Genomic DNA, 23,606 nt, shown 5'->3' with positions numbered 1-23,606 from the left:
GTGTGATGGTTTGAGAAACAAACTTGAAAGAAATGAAGTCAACTTCAGCTCCCACTTAAAGCCATTCAGACTCTGAAGGGGCACCATTAGTTAATACATTTTAAATAATGAAATTAAGACCAAGATTAGGACTTGGTCTTGATATTTAACTAGGGAACACCACTAGCAAGATCTTGTGAGACTGAAGCACTCTGTCACAATTCAATTCCTCACAGAACTGAACCTGAGCAGCACTTAGAGTAAAATGTGCATTTGCTTTTAAACGTGGGTTTCCTGTCAATAATCTCAGGTGCTATTAGAAGGTAAGGATGCTTCAAATAAAAATGAATTTTATTCCAACATTTCCTTTTAAGCCTCAAATTTGACCTGCCTTAACAGCATTATGATCTGCTGGTGCTAAAACCCTTTGAAGACTATTTAATCAACTGCCTATTAAGTAGTAACAGTAAGATACAGCAACTCTGGAACAGATCTTGTCATCTTTAGTCTTTGATGTAGTCCTACTGAGGTGTCAGAAATTGATCCCATGAGATCAGTTAATGAGATCAAGATTAGATTTCCACCGGGTGCTTATTTTGTGCACCAAACTCTTTCCATGCTCTTTTCTCAGTATATTCTGCAGTGGCATAAAAGTTCTCAGCCCTCTGCTGTGTTCCACTGCCATCCAGGAGCTCCAGTTCACATTAAGGAAATGGATCTTCACTGGTTCCTGGCACGTTGAAGACACAGAGGAGACCGTAAACATGGTTATGCCACTTGAAAAGCAGGGTAATGACTGATGGGAAGCCACAACAGGCTTCAGAAAATAGCTTAATCAAGCAAGAAGTTGGAGGCTTTAGTAACCTCTAAACTAACACCCAACAGCGTGTCTTTATGTATAAGAATCACTCATGATGTTACTGGGCAATTACACTCTTAAATTCTTGGAAAACTGAAGTTATATCTTCATATAGCTTAGATCCATAGGTGCATCCTAACCCTAACACATGGAGTATATCCATGTCCACTGGGGGATGGCATCTTCTCATGAAGTCATCAAAAGCATGTAGAAATCCTCCCAAGACCCTGGGCCAGACAGTGAGCTACCATGGACTGCCACAGCCCTACAGACTTCCTGATGGGGGCTAGACCTCTGTAAGGTCTGCAGTCCTGAAGTGACTATTCTGACCTTATCAGGTACTGGGAATGACTCACTCTTAGCCCTAAAGAAGTTACCAAGGAGGGGAAACCTTTGCAACAGAGGTACTATCACGCACAACAAACAGCTGCATGTTTTGTAGCTGAGTGGTTGAAGTCCTTGATCATTGGTAGATAGTTGACAGTACATTGACTAAGGACATGTGAATGCACCTTATTTATAGAATTTGGGAGTCTTCTCCTCTTAGTCAGCTTCTGACTTTCCTTTTAACTTTGCTACCCCTCAGATTTGTCCAATGTATTTTCTCCGACTTTATAATAGAGGCTATTATGAAGCCAACAGAATGCAGCTGGGTGTAACCAGCATGGTTTGGTGCTCTGCTGTGACCTGATTGAAGGTCACTGTGAAATGACTCCTGAGGTTTGGTCTGAAACCACGCTGTAACCAGACCACAGCTGGGTATGGCAGTGTTTAGTCATGGCAATGTTATTCCATGTGCACTGCTAACAGTGCAGGGAACATGTTGGTGAAATTCTCTCTGCTTGCATTTGTAAAGAACATTTCCCTCACCACCCATGGAAGTTTCCCAGCTGCCAAGGAAAACCAAAACATCCAGCTAAGAGCCACAGATCTGCAGCAGCAGATGTTGAAAAGCATCAAGCATGTGTGAGTGAACTGGACCAACAGATCTTGAAGCAACACCACTTACCCTTGGACTGCTGAGAGGACTGGTGGAGAGCCCAGACGATGCTCCGCTGATTGACCGAGACCTGAATGGACACAACAAGGAAAAGAGCCTTCAGAAAACTTGGACAGGTACTAGCCTGGAACATCAGCCACCACAGGCACAGGCATGAAGTGAGGAGGAGGAGGGAGGCTGTCACTGGAAAAGCACAGGACTCTTTCCTTTCACTACTGTCACTCTTTTCAGCTGTCCCACCCTCACACCAAAGAGCTGCTGTTGCTCAGGGAGGATGCTACAATCCCTTTTCATTAAGGGAGTGGCTACCTTCTTTGTGGTCTCTGTGGCACATGCAAGGCCCTACATCTGACTTGTGCAAGCTGAACTCTTCTGAGGACTGTCAAGAAAGTCATGTTGGTGCTGAGAATTCTCTTCTGGTGGACACAGAACGAGACCTTCTCTGTGATAGAACAGCACCATGTGCACGAGACACAAAGGTAGGGGGATTCTGCCAGATGTTAAGAAAAACCCCAAGTCTCCCTGACCCAGACACAAATGTTCCCTCTGTGATGACTTCCCATGGAAATCAAAGCTGACATTGGCTCAACCCTTTCCAGCTCCTCACTGAAGGATTTCACATCTCTGTTCTCCAGTAAGCTTTCCTACTGTGGCATTAAACAAGCCAGGTCTTCCCTATGGACAATGAGTTCTGGTGGTGGTGGTGACTTAACTAATACCAAGGTCCCAACCCAGGCTCCCTGAAATGAGGCCAGCCAAGAGAGGATAAAGTGTCCTTCTACATGCTGACAAGGCCACCTATACTGCAACCCTCTTATGCTCTCCAGCAAAGGCCACCTATGAAAAATAACAGCGGTAGGACAACAAAACAAACAAATGTGCCATGTGAAACGTGCTGAAAGGGCAGACAGGCCAAACCCACAAACATTTCAGCTGCAGAAGCTGTCAGAAGGAAAAAAAAACAAGCAAGCCTCCATATGACTGTGAATGAGTAAGCCCCAGAGGCAGCAGCTTTATGTCCTTTTTGAGTCCAAAGAAAGTCATCTTGAAGACAACATTTCATGGGAGAGGGCTTGGCTAAGAACCTCATTGTTCAACCACCACCATGCAACATGACTGCAGCAAACCTACCAATGCTTTACCTGTCAGGAGTCATGAAAGCAATGATTGCCTTCAAGTAACAAACAGGAGAAGGTGAAATCCTGCAGATGCTTGGAAAGCAGGGTGCAGGTGTGTGTGGATGTGTCTGTGTGTATTTGCAGTTGACACAGGGCACAGATAATCTCCGTTTATACATGAGAGAATAGGAATCAAATTTAGACCATAAACTATCTTCTACGGTTGTGGAAGAATAAAACCAAACCATGCCAGTTTCTAAACTGGTCTCCCAGACATCTATTGCTACATCTGTTTGAGTAGGAGAATTATTAAAAGAGATGTGAACTGCAAAAGAGGAGAGAGTGAGCTACAACTGAACACGATGGCAGGTGCTGCTCTCTCTGTATCCTCTTTGTAGAAACTACTCCCTAAGGCTTTCCTTTGTATCTCATTGCAGTTTGCCACTCACAGGAAGTAGGTGAAACCCAGATGCCCAGTCTCAGCATGCTTTTTTTCCCTGTATTAAATCTAAAATTTGCAGCAGGAAAATCTGGGACACCCCTTGTATACTGAAAGTCCTCATTTAGGTTCTTCCTTGTACCTGCTACAGCCTGCCCATCGCAGTGCAGCAGTCAAAAAGTAGAAGCTCAGTCTTGCCATTCTTCTGCACTAAATTAAAGCTAAATTTGTACCATCAAGATCATAAGGGTTCATGCCAAGAAATCTGAAAGGGAGAAGCATCTGCTCCACTTTTGAAAGGCTATTTTATGTGCCTCTCCTAGAACTGAAGGAGCTGAGTTCAACACAGATGTGTAGTGCATATGGGAAGTCCATGCAGTTAAAAATCTTCCTTGTATGAGTCATCAGGAAAAGCTTCTTCCAAACCATAAATGACAAGAGGAGCCTACAGCTTATCTTGGACAAATGTGGAAGGCACTGAGCTGCAGTTAAACACCTCTTTAGGAGTTAAACTCCCACTAGGAGATGTTCTCACCAACTCTTAATCATGGTGGGAACATTCTCCCTGCCACTCACCTGAATTCCAGGATACTTGATTCAAACTTCCCATCTGCTATTTCCTTGTGCAATTGGGTGTTCCCAGTCCTGAACTCTCCCCTCCCAACCCCAGTGCCTCTTATATTTCACAAAAACCAGCACAAGCACAGAGGGCAAAATCCACCAGCCTCCCCACCTCCCAACTCCCACTTCCTTATGGGAAGCAATATTTGAACGAAAGGTGTTGTGTACTGAGTTTTCATCCAGCCTAGGAGCCTGAGGTAGGGGACAGAAGAGAGAGTTAGTGTGAAATCCTCTGGGAAATGCATTCAGTATCCACATGACTGCTATTGAACAAGCTGGATTTCTGCTGCTGCTTGACATGCACAACAGGTAAGGAGAGAAGTCAGCCCTACAGCGAGTTCTAGTTTGTCCACACTGGAAATTGTATATAGGAGCAGTGGAAAGAGCATAAAGAATCCTGGGTTAATTTTAAGTGCTGGGGTGAAAGGAGAGATGGACATTTTCAACACTTCTCCCCTTTACCAGAGTGCTGGTATGGGGTATGACAGCCAGACTGGGGAGATCTTGCTGGTCTCTTCTTCAATTTGATAAACCTCCCCAAAATTACATTTACAGATGGAATGTAGCTCCCAAGCTGGCTATAAAAACCCAGCAGGTTCTGTACTCCAGTACAGGCCTACTAATGAGCAACAATGGCTGATTTGTCCCTCCCATCAGGATCAGCTGAACTGGAAAAGGCTAGAATTCAGTTTGCAAAAGACCAACCCACATTCACTGCTCCTGTATCTCAGAGTCAGGTGGACAGAACTGGGGCAGAGCCCAAAGGAAGGGATGAAAAAGTTGCATTGGGCTGAAATGCTGTGATGAAAGGACAGAGAATTTCCATTTTTTACTCCTCTCACCAGAAAATGGAAGTATGAGGCCCTACAGGCAGCACATCACTATGGCATACCCTGGGTGATCTTATGTGTGGGAAAGGGAGAAAAACATGTCATCATCTTATCTCTATGGCTATGAACTAAGGTTAGCTAGTGGGAAAATATCTGTAAGTGAGTAACCTCCTAGAAGTCCTCTCCAGGCATTATAAAGGTCATTGGAAGTATTAAATCTGTAATTATTCCAATAACTTCATACTAACTGCAGCAATCTAGGAGACCACAAACATTGTGTGTGACTCATTTTGCTCTGTTTTGCATCCTGTGTGCCTGGGCACTAACTCAGTGAAAGCCATCAAAAAGTTGTAGAAAATACCATCAGAAAAGTGAATGCATGGCTCAGATAAAGAGCATCCCCTCAAACACAACTGCCACATTTAGAGACCCAAGAAGAGACTCTTCAGTCCCTTCCAAAGTGACACAGTTGCTTTTCCAAGCCTGGAAGGAGGAATTAAAACCCACAAGGGAGCTAGACCTAAGGTTTAGGAGGGAGAAGATGTAGAGGGGATTTTGAACATAAGGTGGGCACTGGGACCATTGCAGGCTGTTCCTCCCATCCCACAGACAATCATCTGGAGATGTCTGAGCTGTGAAAGAGAGAGGCCAAGGACGGAACCCAAATGTGCAAGTGTGGGCTGTAGTTTGTAGATGTGATGATTAACACTTCAGAGTGTCAAAGTTAAGAGGTCTGCTCTTTTAAAGTAATTTTTTTACTCATTGTAGCCAGCTGCTGTCAAAGGGAAGCCATGCAAGTCCCAGTTCAGGTCAGACCAGTGGTGTCTTACTGGTGAAACTGAGCTGGAATCCAGTTTCCAGCTGGTTTCAGAAAACTGCAGAATTTCTGGAGAGCTGTAAGAGGTGAAGGGCTGAAGCCTCACACTGCTGAGGTGCAGGCAGAGAGAAACACAAGAAGGAAAAGCTCAGCTGACCTGGTGACTGCACTACACACACAGCACCTCCACACAGCCCTTCCCCCACATTCATGACCAGGTGCTGTGAACAGTGCATCTGCCAGCACACACCAGGGCAGCACAAGGGCTTCACAGCCAGCACTTGGGTCAGATTTAGCATTTGCTTCATCTTTGCTTCACCATCTCACAGAAATTTCTGTCACAATCCAGGGGGAGTCGGTACCTCGTTGCAGTCCCAGCACAACTTGCTTTCCCAGCAGAGGTTTACCAGGATGCTGAACACAGCCTCTTAGCTCGAGCCATGCTTGCAAGCAGGGGAGCCAGCAGCATGCATGCAGCGTGCAGAAATGCATCAGACTTGTGTCCCTGGGTGCAATGCCTTCGAAAGTTTCAATTGGTGTGATTCCATTGTCTAGTTTTGAAAGTCATTCCCACAATATCCAGCCAGCCTCTTATTTGCTTCAAGCATCAGTTGGATGGAATTTGATACTCCTCTTTGCTTGCTCACTCAGATCAAACCAACACAGGGTATGAGACGTGCCCTGAACGAATATGGTGAGCAGTCAGGCACTATGTGTCACATCTCCTCACAACCACTCTGGGGTGTCCCAAAGACACAAACTGAGCTTCCTTGATCCCTATCTAGGGAACATGAAGAGAATTAATACCTTTGGTGCTCCACTGTCTTACTAGTCCCAACCAGGCAAACAATACTAACCCTAACAGCTCTCACTGGGAATAGTTATGCTTAAGTCAGAAGGTCTACTCCTGGTGATAATCACTTGTAAGACGAAGCCTTACAACGAGCACAGGTGTTGGTAAGACCTCTTCTTTCTTTCAGTGCATGCAGAGGGTGATACTGAACAGCACCACCTTCCTTCCCTGGCTAATTATGCTAAAGTTCCACTTAGAAATGGTTTAGAAAGAATTAATAAATATTAAAGCACGCTACAAACATGAGAAGTAAATGTTGCTGGTGCTAATTAGCTTGCTCGATAGGTACCCTCTCCATAAGCTGTTGCTTATGCATAAGTCTGTAGTGATCTATGACAAGGCTTTACTAAATCATTTCTTTAATAAAATCTTCTCCTTCTGTTAATTATTTATAAATGGAACTTTAATTTGAAGCGTGACTGCATTCCTACTTGTACCTATATCCTCTTTATTGGGGAAAAAAAAAGAGCTGTGAAGATATATCTGTCTCTAGGGCCATCTGTTCACCTCTGAAGAAAACACTGACTAAAAAGAGAGGGAATACTCAGCATTTTTTGTTAATAACATGGATGGGATTCAACTTCATCTTAAGAAACAAAAAACCCGAACCAAACCCAAACCGAACCAAACCCAAACCAAACCAAACCAAACCAAGCAAACAAACAGACAAAAAAACACCAGAAAAAAAGAAAGAAAGAAAGAAGAAGAAGAAAAAAAATAGGATCAAAATTAACTGGAGGGTACCAAATGGATACAAAACAAAGAAGAGAGGCCCATGGTACCTGCCTGCTGCCTGAGGATAGTTCCCTGTGCCCACAGACATTGAAACACAAAGAGGAGAACAAAAAAGAACCTAAAAGTAAATTCTATGGAGTGTGACTCCCAACACAAAAGCAACACAAACACACACAAAAGCACCAAAAATGCTTCTTCCCACCTCTCTCTCTCTCTCTCTCTCTCCCTGTTGTAAAGTCTCATTCCCTGAAGGGTATCAGCCTGCATTGCACTGGTAAAGTGTAAAGGAAAAGTTTCTCTACAAGATACAACAGGACCCGCAACAGGAAGAATCCAAAACTAGAGCTTACCCCAACGGATCAGCACTCGCCATCCTCGGAAAGGGAAAGGAAGAGAGAGAGAGAGAGAAGGAAAGAGAGAGGGATGTGGAGGCAGGTGGAGAGAAGAGTAGGAAAAGCAGAGTGAAATACTGTTCGGAGAACTGAATGGTCATCATTATTGCCACTGGTGCCTACATCTTCAGAGCCCAGGAACATGAGGGGGACAGGTTCAATGACCAGAAAAGCACTTTTGTTCTGCTCACAATATGGCAGACACATCCAACTTTGGCACTGGGGAATATGGAGAGGGATGTACTAAGACTGTAAAAAAAAAAAAACCCAAAACAAACCCCAGCCCCTTCCCAGCCAAATCCCAATTAAAGCAGTCAGCAGAGCAATGGGGTTCACACTTCATGCTGCATTTCTTTTCTGCCTCTTATGTAAGGCACAGTTAGAGCAGGGTGTTATCAAGGAAATAGTTCTTTTTGCCCCCACTTTGCTTGGTGCAGTGTCCCTCTGTCCCCCAAGCTGGCCTGGTAAGAAGGACTTTTTTTTTTTAAATCTGTTTTCTTTTTTTTTGCCACGAATGAACTGTGAAACATATTGGTTATTAAAGCATGCATTTCTGAGCCAGCTTGGGAGCCCAGGGTACAAGATTGTAGCTCAAGCTGTGAATCTGCTTTGATACTGGCTTATTAGTCATGATGGTCTTACAGTCAGGCATTCAGATCAGCTAGAACATACCAGCTCAGCAACCCAGCACTTATCTCCGTGGATGCCATCTTGTGCTCCAGGATCTCATTTTTCATTTAAAATAAATTCAGTCTCTGGGTCTTAAAGGTTGCAAAGAAAATCTTTCCAATGTGAATGGAGAATAAATCAATGCTGTGCTGAAAAGAGTCTGAAGCAGCAGCTCTAAAAGCAGACTGAATCTCTGGCACATTGACTTTGAAGCCTAGTGACAATCAAAGACTTCAGTATTCTTAATTTTTCACTGCTAACCAAAGCATTCAAAATCAAAAAAGAACAGTCAGGCTGTGAAGTTTTCAGGAGGAGCACGTAAGTAAACCCAGGAAGCTGTCACCACCTTCTCACATTAACAGAGATAAGATTAGAAATAAACAAAAATCTGGTGTCATTTAGCCAAATTCTTTTCAGGTGGGATGCAGCACTTTTTAATTTCTTTTTCTTTTTCTTTTTTTTCCCTCTCTCTCTCTTTCCCTCTCTCAATTCTCTCCATTTTCAGTAACAGGCTCCCAAGCTGCCAGAGCTACCTCTGGCTGAGTGAGGAAAATCCATTCTCCACAAGAGGGTCACCACCAGAAATGCCAAATTTAATACATGCCCAGTAGATTTCACAGTTTACTGCTCGGTGCAACCAGCCATGCTTCTGGTTACATCAACATTGCAAACGCTGGGGCTGGGCAAGGCAAGGCAGCTTTGAGAACAGTCAAAACAGGCTCAGAATGGAAAGGAAAAGTGGTTGTTGGTAGAGAAGTGGAAAGAAGCATTCCAGCAAGAACTTTCTTGTGTGTTTGAGTGACACTCCATCTTTTCCATCTTTTTTTTTTTTTTGGGCCTGGAGTGCAAATTTAGGTAAGATCTAATTTATATATTTTATATATATATATACATATATATATATATATATATATATATATATATATATACATACACATCTAGTTGTATCTATGCAGGGACAAACACTGTCCTCAGCTGTACCTGTAAGAATCTAGCTACAGTGAAGTAACTGAGAAGAGCAAATTGACCCCCATTGTATCTTGGGAGGTGTGTGTAGTATGTTTTGATGCAGGAAGCACACCCATATCCACACATGCAGAGTATCCAAATGCCAACAGAATGGGTGCAAGAAGGTGGACTCATTTCTCTTTCAAGTCATTTTCCCGGCAGGGAAGGCACTGAAGAGGTTAACAAAGAGAACGGAAAGCAAATTGACAATAGGGGGAAAAGGAAAAGGGAAATGAGGTTTGAAAGGAAAGAAAATAATAAAAATGAACAATCCCAGGACACAATAGACCCAGAAGCGCAGACATGTGCATTCCCTACAATACTGAAGCGAGTGAACTACGGAGCTGCAGCAACCCAGATACAGAAGAAGAGAAGCACTGAAAGAGGGGAGGGGTGAGGGGGGGTGAAAGTCAGAAACAAAAAAAAAAAAGAAAAAGAAAGGGACAGTGGCCTCAGCTACTAAGACAACCATGTGCATCTAGAGGGAAGGGACCCTTAAAGATGCAGTATTCCTTTAAAAAAAGACATCATAAAGTTGGATAATTAAACGCCGGCCAAAAATTTCATGGCCACCGTGATTGGCTGGCCCCACTTTGCTGGGGTTCTCTTTGCTGCCTATCCCTCCCCTTCATGTGACTCTGCACAGATGCAGAATGCAGGTCCTCTTGCTTTCCCACCACTGAGGTCCTTCATCCTAATTCTTTGAAGTGGGAGGGTGGTGAGACCTTAGAGGATGTGATCCTCCAAAATCCAGCCTGGTCCTTCAGTGAGAAGGACCCTGGGTGACCCTCATGCACCTGTACTCTGCAAAGCTGGGAGGGAACACGACGTGCCCATGTCTACTTAAGAAACTCCCAGCAGCTCCTGAAGAGCCATTTCCTCTCCTTCTAACACAGCTTTGGAAGCTGCTGGAGAAGGACACATGGACAACAAATGGTGCTGGGAGCGTCTGCTGAAGGACCCTTCTCCTGTTAAAAGGATTTCTGCACTTTTCCTACTGGACCTGACTTTGATCTCTGTAGAACAGCTGATCTCCAGAGTCGTTTCAGACTAACTTTTAAGGCAAGAAGTGCAAATGTTCAAGAACAGAACTTATACATAAGGGGAATCAGAGAGAGGAACAGGGATGTCCATGGCTATAGCAACAGTGCAGGAAAGCCCAGCCAGTAAAGACTGTATGACCACTGCTTCTTCATGGCTGTGAACTCAGAGGTTTCTAACTGTTTGGGTTGAACACTTGTTCCTATCGTGGCATCTTTAAGGGGGTGCTTTACACCCCCTGTGAGGCACAAGCTCCCCTGCAGAAGCACAATGTTCTTCACTGTGGTGGGTTGAGGGCTTGAACCACTGCCCACAAAGGACTGCCTCAGCCTCCAAAAGGCCAAACAGGGGCTGTCCCTTCACAAGGTTTTCTATTAAAAGGAGAAATGGAAAGAAGAATGGTTTGCCAAATCCAGAAGTCCCTTTAAGGAACCCCCCTTTTTGAACCACATGGAACACTCCTAACCTTTGGGTGAGCTAAGAGTTTGTCCTAAGTGTATAAAACTTTTGATGAAGAATTACTCACTGCAATGCAGCTTATGAGAAAATTTCTCTTCTTCTGAGATGGAAATTTTAGGAACAGAATTTCCACTAAAAACCTTCCCAAAAGGTTTTTAATTAAAAAGTTTTTTAAAAAAAACCCACAGGAGTCTACTCCCTCAATCTGGTGGCCTGCACATCTTTCATTGTGCCTCTCTTCACAGCTTTTTGTCCTTCATCATCTGTCACTTGATCTGTTAGATTGGAATTGTCCTCCAAACACTCTGTCTTCAATCAGCTTCTTCTCTGTGTCCTCTGGTGCAGGCAGGGCAGCCTGAAGGAGTTTGGCTCTTCCCTACAGGCACTTCAGATTTTGTTCAGTTTGGTGGGATTTCTACAGTTTCCTACCTCTGTTGTCACTGACTCAGTTTGTGCTGCTGTTTCTAGCTCTGGGAGAGGAGCACTCTGGGCTTCCCTAGGGTTTTATATTCTGATCCTTCCCAAAGTACCTTTAGCAGGCTCACCTGTGACAGAACTGAACCAGAAGCAGCAGGAGGATGAAATTTTAGTGGGGAAAACATTGGTACAGTGCCAGGCTGCATTGGGGGAGCCTCAAATGAATGGAACTGTACAAAAATAGCTGCAGTGTGGGGCTGTAAATATCCCACCCTCTTGGTTTCTCTAGAGAGAGAAGAGCCAAGTCCACACATGAAGAAGGTAAGTACTGCATCTTTAAGGTCTCAGCAGTGAGGTAGAGGAGAGGAACATATTGTCAGTGTTTATACCTTTCTTCTTTGTTGAATTTGGGATTGGCTTCAGAGATATCCAGGCTTTTACTGAACATTGTTTTACTATGGCAGGAACAAAGCGAGAAAACAGAGTTACTAGTGTGGACATTGATAAAAGAGAGACACCTGAAGCAATGCTGGACACCCAGCCCCCCAACCCCTCCTCCCCTTTTTAAGCAATGCTCTGAGAAAACCTTTCTTTTGCTTTCCAGCTACAGTTCAAGCCTACCCAGTGCTGAAGTTCATTATCTCACAGTAACTTCTGAGGTCTAGGATGGCTTCCCCCATGCATACTCATAAACCCTGCTCTCCTTTATCCAAGTGAAACCCCAGGCACCATCTACTTGGTCACAATGGGGAGGGAAAACAGAACATGCCTGAAGGCACCAATTGCAAAGCAGTCATTACTTGGAATTTTCTAGAATACCTCACCACTTAAGCACAATCTAGGACTGCAAAGTCTTTTCTAGAAGACCTCATCCCTTAAGCACAATCTGGGAGAAGGTCAAAACCAGGCCACAGAGCCTCTTAGAGGCACAGGAATCCATTTGGTATTCTGTTTTGTAGGGTCCATTACCACTTACTCTCAACTCTCTTCCCTGTACTCACTGGATAGAGAAATGTCCTTCTTGGGCCTGAACCCCTGAAGCTGAGAGGCAGAATTCCCTGTGCTTGGCTAAAAGGGCAGCTTCTGTAATGGGTTTCACTGGTGATCTGCTCTGCTGTTTCACAGAACACTGCTCCCTAACACTAGCTGATCTTTTAGCTGATCTTTCATGCAAGCTATCCACTTCAACAACCAGAAGAAAATGAATAGTTCATGAAGCCCATTTTAGAACAGCTTTTGGACTCTCGCAGCAGAGCTGCTGAAAATTTCTGGCACACCCCCAAGGGACTCTAGCTTCCATGGAATTCTTCCTAGTCTCTGTGATTTTGGCACAAGGGACAAATTAGCTGGTGTTAAGCTAACCTCTTTTCTTTTGATATTTCAATGAAATACCAGATAGTCTGAGAGGTGTGGATACCACAACAGCTGAAGCAATTTCAATGCAATTATCAACCTGTTTAATTGACAGCTAGCAGGGAAAAACAAGAATTATCCAAACTTAGTCACCACTTTTAGGGTGGTTGGTGTTCCTGCATGCTAACTTTGCCATGTACCAAGATCCACATGGAGAGCACTTGGAAAGGTCAGCACAAGCATTTCAAGGAGGCTGTGAGCTCACCCAGCAGCCTTCGTGCTGAGTTCCCCTCCTCCATTACCCAAAAACTAAGTCACCAAAGGACTCTTTTTCATTTAATACTTCCTCAGCCTATAGGGTTGAAGGCTGCCAAGTTTCCAACTTCAAATAAAAGATTTAAACAAGCTAAGATCAGACACTTGTAGGGTCCCCACACAGTTACCAAAAGCACAGCTGTTCACACAGACACATCAAGCAGAGGCTGTAACACAAATCCCCTTTATGCAAGCAAGCATCTCTTTACTACTAGGGAGGAGGACAATAGGACTAAATTACAAGACACATGGGTGTGCTCTGCTCACTGGTTAGAGCTTTCTGACAGCTCAGGAAAGAGCTCTGTGTCTCCACATGGCTACACAAGTCATCTTTGCCTAAACAGAATCATAGAATTGTCAGGGTTGGAAGGGACCTCAAGGATCATCCAGTTCCAAACCCCCTGCCATGGGCAGGGACACCTCACACCACAGCAGGTTGCTCACAGCCACATCCAGCCTGGCCTTAAAAACCTCCAGGGATGAGGCTTCCACCACCTCCCTGGGAAGCCTGTTCCAGTGTCTCACCACCCTCATGGGGAAGAATTTCTTCCTAACATCCAATCTGAATCTACCCATTTCTAGTTTTTTTTTTCATTCCCCCCAGTCCTATCACTCTCTGACACCCCAAAAAGTCCCTCCCCAGCTTTCTCACAGTCTCCTTCAGATACTGGAAGGCCACCAGAAGGTCTTCACAGAGCCTTCTCTTCTCCAGACTGGACAACCCCAACTCTCTGTCCCCATAGGAGAGCAGCCCTCCATCCCTCCTCACCCTTGTGGCTCTTCTCTGGACACATTCCAACATGTCCAGATCCTTCCTGCAATAGGGGCTCCAGAACTGGATGCAGTACTCCAGGTAGGGTCTCACCAGAGCAGAGTAGAGGGGGAGAATCACCTCTTTCCATGGTCCACCTCCCTGTCTTCTTAGCATTGTAGGATAAAAGCACTGAAAAGCTCAGCTGAGACCAAAAAACTGTCATTCTTAAAAAAAGCAGCCACCCAGAGGTGGATCTAAGCCCTCCTGCTGCAAAATCCATTGCCAGTGGGTCGTCTGACAGACTGGAATATGCAACTAGCCATCAAAAATCCCCCGCTCCTGGTGGAGGGCACTTGTCATTTTGTCACTGCCTGCTCTGACAGATGGTGCCCCATCAGCAATGCATCCTCCCCAGACAGTCCCCATGCAGTGGTGCTCCTTAATGAAGCCAATTCATGTTATCAGCCACTGTGCTGCCAGCAACACAAACTGTGCCATTGTCATTGTGGATGTGGATGGTATGAATTATGGAAGCTCACACATGGAGTGAAAGAACATCTTCCCCTTAACCCCTTCCAAAACAAGCACTACCAAGCCCATCACCATCACTCAGGGTGGGTTTACATCCCTTTCTCCACCCTTCATCACACCTTTATGTCCAGCCCTGTGCTGTGGTATGCCTTGCCCTGTGTCTCTTTTGTGCCTGATAGGTTTTGCTTCCTTCTTAAGCCAAAGCCCTTCTTTGCTGATATGTGGCCTGGGTATGCCTCTGCTCTGCTCTCATCTCAAACCTTCAATTGTTTCCTCAGGAGGAGAATTGAGTAAGACAACAGCAAAAGAAGTACTTTGGATAGCAAGACACAGCTTTGCCTCTTCAGACTTTTGAATCTCAAGTCAAAGCTGAGAGCTGGAAGAAAAGGTTTCAGCTCTCAGAAAGCTTTGGGATCAATGTAACACCTCTGGTTTCTTCTGCCCAGTTGGACACGTACTGTGCCCAGCTGGAGAGTGGGTGAGGGAAAGGGATTCACCTCTGTCTGTCTCTGGGAGCCTCAAGGCCTTTGCACCTACCAGACCAAACACTCCTAGCTGAAGCAGGAGTGAGCAACTCTTTGTCAGGGTTGTGTTCATCCTCATCACTTTGAGGCCTGTGAGGAACACTGAGCACACCCTGTCCTCAACACTTCCTTCGTCCAGACCTCACATCAAAGCAAACCACATACCCAAGACAAATTTCCAACCTACACTACTGTAAAAGATCTCTAATGCAGGTGTATCTCAAGGGCACAGTTCCAGTCTGAAACAGGTCCTAGCAGATTGTGGAACCCATCACTTTTTCCTCACAGTAGACAGAACTGTAACAGCAATACTAAAGGACATGAAATTATTCCACATTTTTCTTCCAGTTCTCAGTCAGAAAAGGGAGTTTCTGGGCACAGCAGAGTCTCTTTGGGCCAGATCTTAACAGCTGACCATAGAAAATATGTCATACAGCTGAAACAGAAGTTACAGCAGCATGGTCATCCATATGTACTGATTGATTGGGAGAATCCAAATGCACGTGCTTCCCTTAGGCTGGTCATAGGGAATGAGGAAGCAGCTTCCATGGTTCACAGAAGTGAACTTCTACAGCTCACTTACTCTCCTGGAACCTGTCTTGAGGAGACACCATTTTCCTCTGCCGTTTCTCCACAAGACTGGCACTTTCTTTGATAGAAAAGAGGAAAAATTATACATATTCCATCAGTTGACAGGGAATTTCTGTGGGTCAGGTGCATGCTGACTTTGACAGCACGTTTTAGAGCAAGACTTTGCAGATTTGAGCTGTTCTGATGACATGGAGAGTGGGGCTCACCTCATCTAACTTCCAGTGTCCAAAAACTAGGCACCTAATCATCTGGATTCCTGGTGTCGGCTATGGAGACAGAGAGGAACAACCAGAGGGCAATTTCTCCCATCTAAGATTGCTGGAACAGAGGACAGATGTATCTGAGACCTTCCAAAGGCCTCGTCTGTCCCCACCGCCTGGCGTGACAGCCTGCACCACAAGCTCAGACTGAATGCCTGTGTTCTCCACAATTAAAAAGAGGTGAGATGAGTCTTGCCCAGAGGACACGCTGGTTTCCTGGGCAAGAGCTGCAAGAGGCCAGGACCCTTAATGCCCTGGCAGGACCTGTGGACACTTGCACAAGAGCTCCTGGCCACCACGACATGTCGCCAGTGTGCTTGGAAGTCGCGATGAGTGCCGGTGTGAACAGAAAGGCTCCACGGCTCTTTTGGACGTGTAACATGAGAGGGGGCAGCAGCCCAAGGCAGGCAGGAGTCCTGGCTGAAGGGGAGACCCACCTCTGTCCATGCTGTGCCATTTCAATCGCTCTGCGAGCAGGGACTGGGGAGCCTCCGTCCGTCACGCTCAGGACCTCCATCGACTTCCTCTCGGGCCGCCTCTTCCCATGCCTGTTCAGCATTGGGGAGTCCACACGCTTCCTGGGGGGATCTGGGTGGAGAGAGAACACTGAATTCAGCTCTGCCTTACCTCACACAGGCTGCTTAAAGCCTCTCTCAGCAATCCCACTCTCACACCTCCCCTACAGACACAGATATCTTTGTGATGGAGATGAACTTTGCAGTCTCTCCCTGGCTTCCAAATTGGAAGTTGAGACACAAGTTGCAGTCCACCTACAGAGAGAAGGAGCTCTGCTAACTGCCCCGAATGCAGGAGTGCTGGAGAGCACAGGTACAGCTCCAGCAGGGCATGCAGAAATGACCTTACCAAGCTGGTACCAGTCACACCAAGATGACAGTGTGGCTCCAGCACAAGCTGTTAGCTGGAGAAGAAGCCATCCAGGGGTCCTGGCTATGTACCCAAGCCACTAGAGCTTGCTTTGGATGCCCCTGCTAGCGAGATTAAACGTGACACAGGGACATGAGGACACACTGAGCTCAGAGTGGCAGCCTCCCCTGAACACATACCCCTTCTTTTGCATCTTTAAGATGAGATTTCAGGTTTTCCCTGCTGCCTTCAGCATGCCAAATTGAACATCCTTCTTGTTGACCTGAGCTGAATCTCCAATGAGAGCCACTAAAAATTTATCTCGGAGGTCATCGCACAGCTTTTACTGCTCCAGTAACCGAAGTGCTTTACCCTTTTTATTGGGCAACATTTCTATGAGGTATTGAAGTGCTACTTCCACTCTGCAGAGTGAAAACTGAGGTATAAGAACGAGAGACTGAAAGGCAATTCATTCCTCAAGGTGCTGACAAACCGACTTTCTGAGGAGCAACTAAATTGCTCTGAAAAAAAACCGGGGTCTTCAGATCCCAAACTGCATCCCAGAAGGTGACCTGCCAAACCACACAGTGAATCACAGAATGGTCTGGGTTGGAAGGGACCTCCAAAGGCCATCTAGCAGTAAGCAGGGGAGCCTCCACAGTGAAGCAGAGAACCAACTGCAGACCTACTGAGGAGTTCTGTTACTAACAAGGCATAGAATCATAGAACCATAGAATCACAGAATCATAGAACTTAGAGGTTGGAAGGGACCTCCAGGATCATTGAGTCCAACCCCCCTGCCAAAGCAGGATAACCCAGGGTAGTTCACACAGGAATGCATCCAGGCAGGTTTGAAAGTCTCCAGAGCAGCAGACTCTACAACCTCAGGACAGTAAAAAGGAGGAAGGCAGAAAACAAACAAACAAACAAACAAACAAAAACCCCAGAAGGATTTTCTTTTCTTTGCTTGGGCTGTTTCAGCTCCCTGCCACTGTTTAGAGACATGGTTTTGATTTGAGTGGAGAGTGACCAGTTGTAAGAAAAGGCATCCTTCACCCTGCAGATACAAAGACATTCACAGTGCCCCTAAGGCTTCATCCTCTGCCAGGACTCCTTTGTAAACCCAGAGATATTGGACAATTCTACCTCTACTGCTTAGTCTGATGGTACTATTTTCACTCAAGCTCCCCACCTGCTTGTTTTTTTTTTTTTTCAATCTCTCTCACATCACGTTTTTTTTGGGCAAGTTCTCTTTAAGGCAGGGCTCATTCTTGAAACAATGAGCATGAGCAAAGAGGCTCAAATGCAAATGGGCTGGTGATAAGAACTGACCCCATTACTGTAAAACCCAAGTATGCTAATGGTCATGTTCCTGTTAAAATTTAATTAGCAAAAAAGCAGTTGTGTCTCACTCCATTTCTAACCATGCCCAGCAATAAAAAGGTAGTAGAAGATACTAGCAGGGGCAATGACCTCCAGATTAGGAAAAATACATAGTTCATAAAGCTGAGGGCAAAGGAAAGGGAGATCAAGCTAATAAAGCAGTTATACTGGGTGACTTCAGCTGCACAAGTGGTCAAGGGTAAGCTGGAACAAGGTTCAGACATTTCAAACTCCTGCTGCTTCAAATGAGTTCAAAGAATCAGAGAGGATTCAAGCCCCAGGAGAAGTCCTGGGGTTGGAACTGTCACCAGAGCTGAGCAACTCATGTAACAGCAATACCATTAGGACTGGTATGAAACAACTGAGAGCTGATACAAGGTGTGCAGAGGGCTATCAGACACTAGAAAGGAAGGTGGAAGAGTGCAGTTTAGAAGGAAGAAGAATGAGTAAGAAGATGAAGAAAGCAGCTAATGTCAAAAGCATGAAGATGAGTAAGCTCAGACTGCATCACTGTTAGTTAATAATAGAGTCTGAACCAGAAAGATGGAAAAAGGCAAGGAAAACATTTTATGAAGAGGCATTTTAAAAGGCAATTTGATCCAAACATGTTCAAACCTGAAGGCTTCAGCAAATGAAAATTCAGCTGAGTGACACCTGCAGAAGTGACAGACCAAATACAAGGTGGACATTAAAAGACAGTGGAGAAGAAATGTGAAAAGGAATTAGCTGAGACTTGCAATAACAGTGTTAGGCACAGTCATCAGAAAGAGAAAGCTTCAGAGAAGGACAGGAGCAAGAGGGACCATGAGGGAATCCACGGAACAGTGAAGGAGGAGAAGGTTAAAGCTAACAAGCCAGCTGGTTCCTTCTGTCAGTCCTTGCTGTGCAAGGGACTGGAAGATATTGATTTCCAATCTGTATTTTTAACTGTCAGAGACTAAGCAAGAAGAAGAGGTGACCAAACACACCTCTGAATTCTTAAAAGTTTGATGGAAAGTACATCCAGAAGCTTGTATGAAGGTGGCTGAGCTTCTAACAAAGGTATTGGATTCCTCATTAAAATGGGAATTAAAATGCTACACTGCACATGGCTGAGGGGAGTAACTCTTGTACTTGTTTGTAGTAGGGTCTGAGTAACAAACCAGGAGGCACTGAGCCTATCATCACTGCCAAGACTAAAGATACTGAAGAAATAGTTAAACACAGTCATCCTGCCCCAAAACTGACAGTGGTGCCACCCAAAAGCAGTAGGAGATTTTGTAGAAGGGCAGGAATTAAGAACAGGAAAACCTCCAGTGTTTGTCCTTCTCCTCTTGACTCTGGAAATAATTCACCTAGGAAAAAAAAACTTCAGGCCCTGGTCTGGATCTGTGGTAGTTTTGAGGATGTATTTGCCTTTTATTTCACATCACAAAAGTGAAGTCATTCCTAAGGATTTTTATAGAGAAAGAGAGAATTGTATAGGAAATGATCCAATTCTGAAGGCATTCATCCAGAAGGTGGGAAAGAAAGGTTCACCTCTAGACTATGGGTGAGGCACCTGCATTCTGTATGGCTGCTCTGGCCCACTCCTTGTTTTCTGGCTTATTAAGAAACTCCACAAAAGCCTTTTCCTCAAGGAGACTCTGGTTGACATTCATTCCTTTCCTGAAGAGGTTTCTCATGTCTAAGTTTGCAGGTAAAGAAAAAGGAGGTGAACTTGAGAGATGGTGAAGGTGGATGAGCCTCTGCTATGAGGATAGGCTGAGAGAGCTGGGGTTGTTCAGCCTTGAGGAGGGAAGACTCTGGGGGGAGCTGGGAGTTGCCTTTCAACACCTGAAGGGATCCTACAGGAAGGCTGCAGAAGGACTTTTCATAAGGGTGCCTAGAGACAGAACAAGGGGGCATGGTTTGAAGCTGAGGGAGAGCAGGGTTAGACTGGAGCTGAGGAAGAAGTTCCTTAGTACAAGGATGATCAGACTCTGGAACAGGTTGCCCAGGGAGGCTGTGGATCCCTCCTCCCTGGGGGTGCTCAAGGCCAGGTTGGATGAAGCCTTGAGCAGCTGAACCTAAGTTGAGAGGTGTCCCTGCCTATGGCAAGGAGGTTGGGGTAGACGATCTCGGAGTTCCCTTCCAACCTAAGCCATTCTGTGATTCCCTGACCCTTTGAGAAAGCTTCATAGAGCTGAACCAGACAAAAGGGACACTGGAAGAGAGTGCTAGGCTGAGCTGGCCATGGGTTTACTTCCATCCATACTTCCTGAGACACAACATGCAATGAAAGAGGAAAAAGCAAAACACTCTAGGATGCACTTTCTATTTTGGCAAGAGCTCAGGCAATGCACAGCTCTCATGAATGTGGGTTCTTCAAGCTGCTACTATTAAATCTGTTACTTTTTCTCTGCTCCTCTTTGTGCAAGGCCATTGCTAATGGCTACTGATGAGATATTCATCAGAAGCATGACTGCTTTTAATTAAACCATGCCCCACGTTCTCAGAGATACTGCTGGGAACAGAGGAGGTGGAAACCCCCTGCAGAAGAGGAAATACGACCTCCAAACACTCAAAGAATAATGCTCAAAAAGTCTAAAATGTGCCAAGGAGGCAAAATGAGACCTTCAGAGTGGTGTTCTCCTAGTGGGGAACATTTTCACTCCTTGTACAGAAAAAAAAAAAAAAGTCAAGAGTGGAGCATAATATTTCAGTTCAAGCCATAAAAATACTTTGGCATGTGGAAGAGAGAGCTATGATGCAATCAGGGCACAGCTACACACTCACTGACATGCTGGATATTGAGATTCTGGAGTCACTCTGCTTCTTTTCTCATGACAAAAGCATTTCTGAACCAAGAGGATGGTGTCCTTACATGGCAGGATAATCTGTTTGAGTCAAAAGCTGATTAGTGAAGTGCTAGGTGACAAACTGCTCTGAGCAAGGGGCTTTGGACCACAGGACCTGCAGTTGGCACAGCTACCCATCTTCATCTTGATCCCTGCCAACATGCTCTCTGTAGCTCCATCCAGGTAAGAGGTTAAAAATCACTGCATTGACAAAGAATTTTCATCTCTTCTCCCATAAAAGAGATTTCCCTGCAAAATGATAGGGCCTGGAGCCTGGAACTTGGATAAGGTAATAATTCAACAGAGTGTTAACAAACTTAAGAGTTCAATGTATCACTGCCCTGTAGGCTTGGAAGATTCCAGGCTTTCCTCTTCAAATAAAGAGGATTTTGCCTTCAGAGTGCAGAAATACAACAGCTGAAAACCACAACACTATGTAGAAATGCTTTTTCAGGTCCTTGCAGCAGTGATTAACCCTTTCTTAGTCAAACTTTGGTTACTCTGGATCCTAAATATTAGACAACAGTTCCAGGAATATTTTTGCTCTGGATATATTTCATTCTGGGAATAAGGTGGTGTCACAAGAGCTTTATAAGATATATAAGCAGTGTGCTCAGGTGGCCAAAAAGGCCACCAATATCCTGGCCTGGGCCAGTAATAATGTGGCCAATAGGACCAGGGAAGTGATTGACCCCCCTGGACTAGGCACCGGTGAGGCTGCACCTCAAATAGTGGGTTCAGTTTTGGACCCATCACCCCAAGAAGAACACTGAAGTGGTGGAGTGGGACCAGAGAAAGGCAATGATGCTGGTGAAGGGTCTGGAGAAGTGGGCTGGTGAGGAGTAGCTGAAGGAACTGGGCTTCCTTAGTCTGGAGAAGAGGATGCTGAGGGGAGACCTTCTGGCTCTCTACAGCTCCCTGAGAGGAGGCTGGAGTCAAGTTACCCTTCTTCCCTGGTAACAAGTGAGAGGAAGCGGCCTCAATTTGTGCCAGGGGAGGTTTGGGTTGGACATGAGGAACCTTTTCTTCCCCCAAAGGGTAGTCAAGCTCTGAAACAGCCTGCCCAGGGCAGTCTCCTTCCCTGGAGGGGTTTAAAAGCTGTGTAGATGTGGTGCTGAGGGGCACGGTTTAGTGGTGACCTGGCTGTGCTGTGCTGATGCTTGGATTTAATGATCTTAAAGGCCTCCTCCAAAGAAAATGATTCTGTGATTCTATAACCTCACTGAATATTAAGCTTTTAAAATCTAGGCTAGTCTAAAACCATGCCAGTTTGATGTATGACCCACGAACAGGTAAGGATACTACTCATATTGACAACAGTGTCTGCATTTACCTGCAGCAAAGGGAATGTGTCCATGCAGACAGCTCCATAGGGATGCAGTGAGCCCTAGCAGCTCACGTCCACAAGCAGCATTTCTGCCACACCACATACAGATTAGTCATTAGCAAACTCTGCCACTAGACTGCTGTACTGCTTCTAACCTTCATCTGCTTGCACTGAGCCAGCTGGTGGGTCCACATGATATTTTTCAAGGTCTGGTTCACCACCAGCTTGGCTGTTTCTGCACTGTGGGACAGACTTGTCCTGAGTTTAACCACAAACCAGACTTGCCTGCCTCAGGGTGAGGATTCTCACCAGTGCTGTACATGGGCTCAGTGGCAAGGCAACAGTGATGCTAGGGCTTGGGGATGTGTTTAAAAAGAAAAAAAAGCCAAAAAACCAAATCAACCAAAAAGGTGAGGAAGATCTAGGTGAGATGGATTCATGGTGAGAGAGTCTTATCTGTAGTACCTATTTCATTTCTAGGGGGAAGATCCTCATCTTCATGACTAGGATATCTCTCCTTTCGGTCAAGCAGAAGAAAATAAATCATTTTCTCTTGGTTTTCTCTGCAAAAAAGGGATAAAAAAACCACCTTTAAATGTGAAGAGAAAAAGCCATCAACATGCAGATAAACCCTTCTCACCAAGCAAACAGTTCCAGCTATTCTAAGCAAGCTGGAAATGGTCACGTACCCACCAGCTAGCCACACAAACCAGAAAGCTTTAGAGAACCTTGCTGTCTCCACCAAGCAGCTAGTGAGGAGAGAGGATTCCTGTCTTACACACAACAGAGGCCAGGACAGACAAAGTAATGTGTCCACAGAAGTTCAAACCTAGGAGGGCAGTGAGGCTCTAAGTGCTCTTTCCACTCCGTGTCCCACTTAACACCTCAGAAAAATACAGCAGCTCTCGGGCATGAGCTTGAAATAAGTCCCACAAAGGCATGACCAACAGAGAGCAGAGTGAGGATAGCTCCCCATCCAGACTGCACAGCCCAGCTTTCCATGGAGTGACCCTGCCTGGCAGCAAGGGAAGAAGCAGCACCACGCCTCCATTGCTGGTGAGTCTGGGAGCTTCTGACACATGCAGTGCTCCCTCCCAGCAGCTCACCAGCAAGTGAGCAACCAGAAGGGTGAGAAGCTGCTCCTGGTCCCTCACCCCAGGTAGAGCACTCTCTGCCTCTCCCCAGGTTGTTGAGCACCCCAGCCCATGGCCACCCAAGTGATAGGAAGACTGAGCAAGTGCTTACTCTTCTGACAACAAGTCCTGTAAGAGTTTATTTCGGTCACGGAAGCAGCCTAACGAGTGCATGCTATCTAACACGTCTGGGTCAATGTCCTCCAAGGAAGGCAGAGAACGAATCTGCACCTTTCGAGGGATTGGCTGCTCTGGTTCTGGCTCGTTCTTACCCCCTCTGCAGAGGAAAGAAGAGGAGAGAGAGACACAGAGAGAGAGAGAAAGGGGGCAGGGAAAGAGAGAGAAAAGAAACATGAGTCACAAATGAACTCGTACTCTGAGACACAGCCTGCAGCAACAGATGGAAATAGCTTGTTAAATCCCCACTGAGAGCCCTGAGCTCCCAACCAGACAGATATTATTTTCAGGAGAAGCTGCTGTGAAGGCGAAGAGTGACCAGGACCATGTGGCTTTGG

The 23,606-nt window shown here is 45.5% G+C and overlaps 1 protein-coding gene across 1 annotated transcript in view; it reads right to left on the bottom strand.

Moving 5' to 3' along the window:
• BRSK2 (BR serine/threonine kinase 2) overlaps positions 1–23,606 on the bottom strand; it is a 387,342-nt gene that overhangs the window by 35,525 nt on the left and 328,211 nt on the right. The window contains exons 10-13 of the mRNA XM_054390340.1: positions 23,204–23,368; positions 22,424–22,521; positions 16,003–16,153; positions 1,848–1,908 (exon numbers count right to left, since the gene is read on the bottom strand). Coding sequence (XP_054246315.1) covers positions 1,848–1,908; positions 16,003–16,153; positions 22,424–22,521; positions 23,204–23,368 — 475 coding nt within the window. The remainder of the gene's footprint in view (positions 1–1,847; positions 1,909–16,002; positions 16,154–22,423; positions 22,522–23,203; positions 23,369–23,606) is intronic.

Source organism: Indicator indicator, chromosome 21, assembly GCF_027791375.1.
Source record: "Indicator indicator isolate 239-I01 chromosome 21, UM_Iind_1.1, whole genome shotgun sequence".
Classification (NCBI taxonomy): domain Eukaryota; kingdom Metazoa; phylum Chordata; class Aves; order Piciformes; family Indicatoridae; genus Indicator; species Indicator indicator.
Note: the sequence above shows the minus strand (reverse complement) of the source record. Positions and strands in the feature narration are given on the sequence as shown.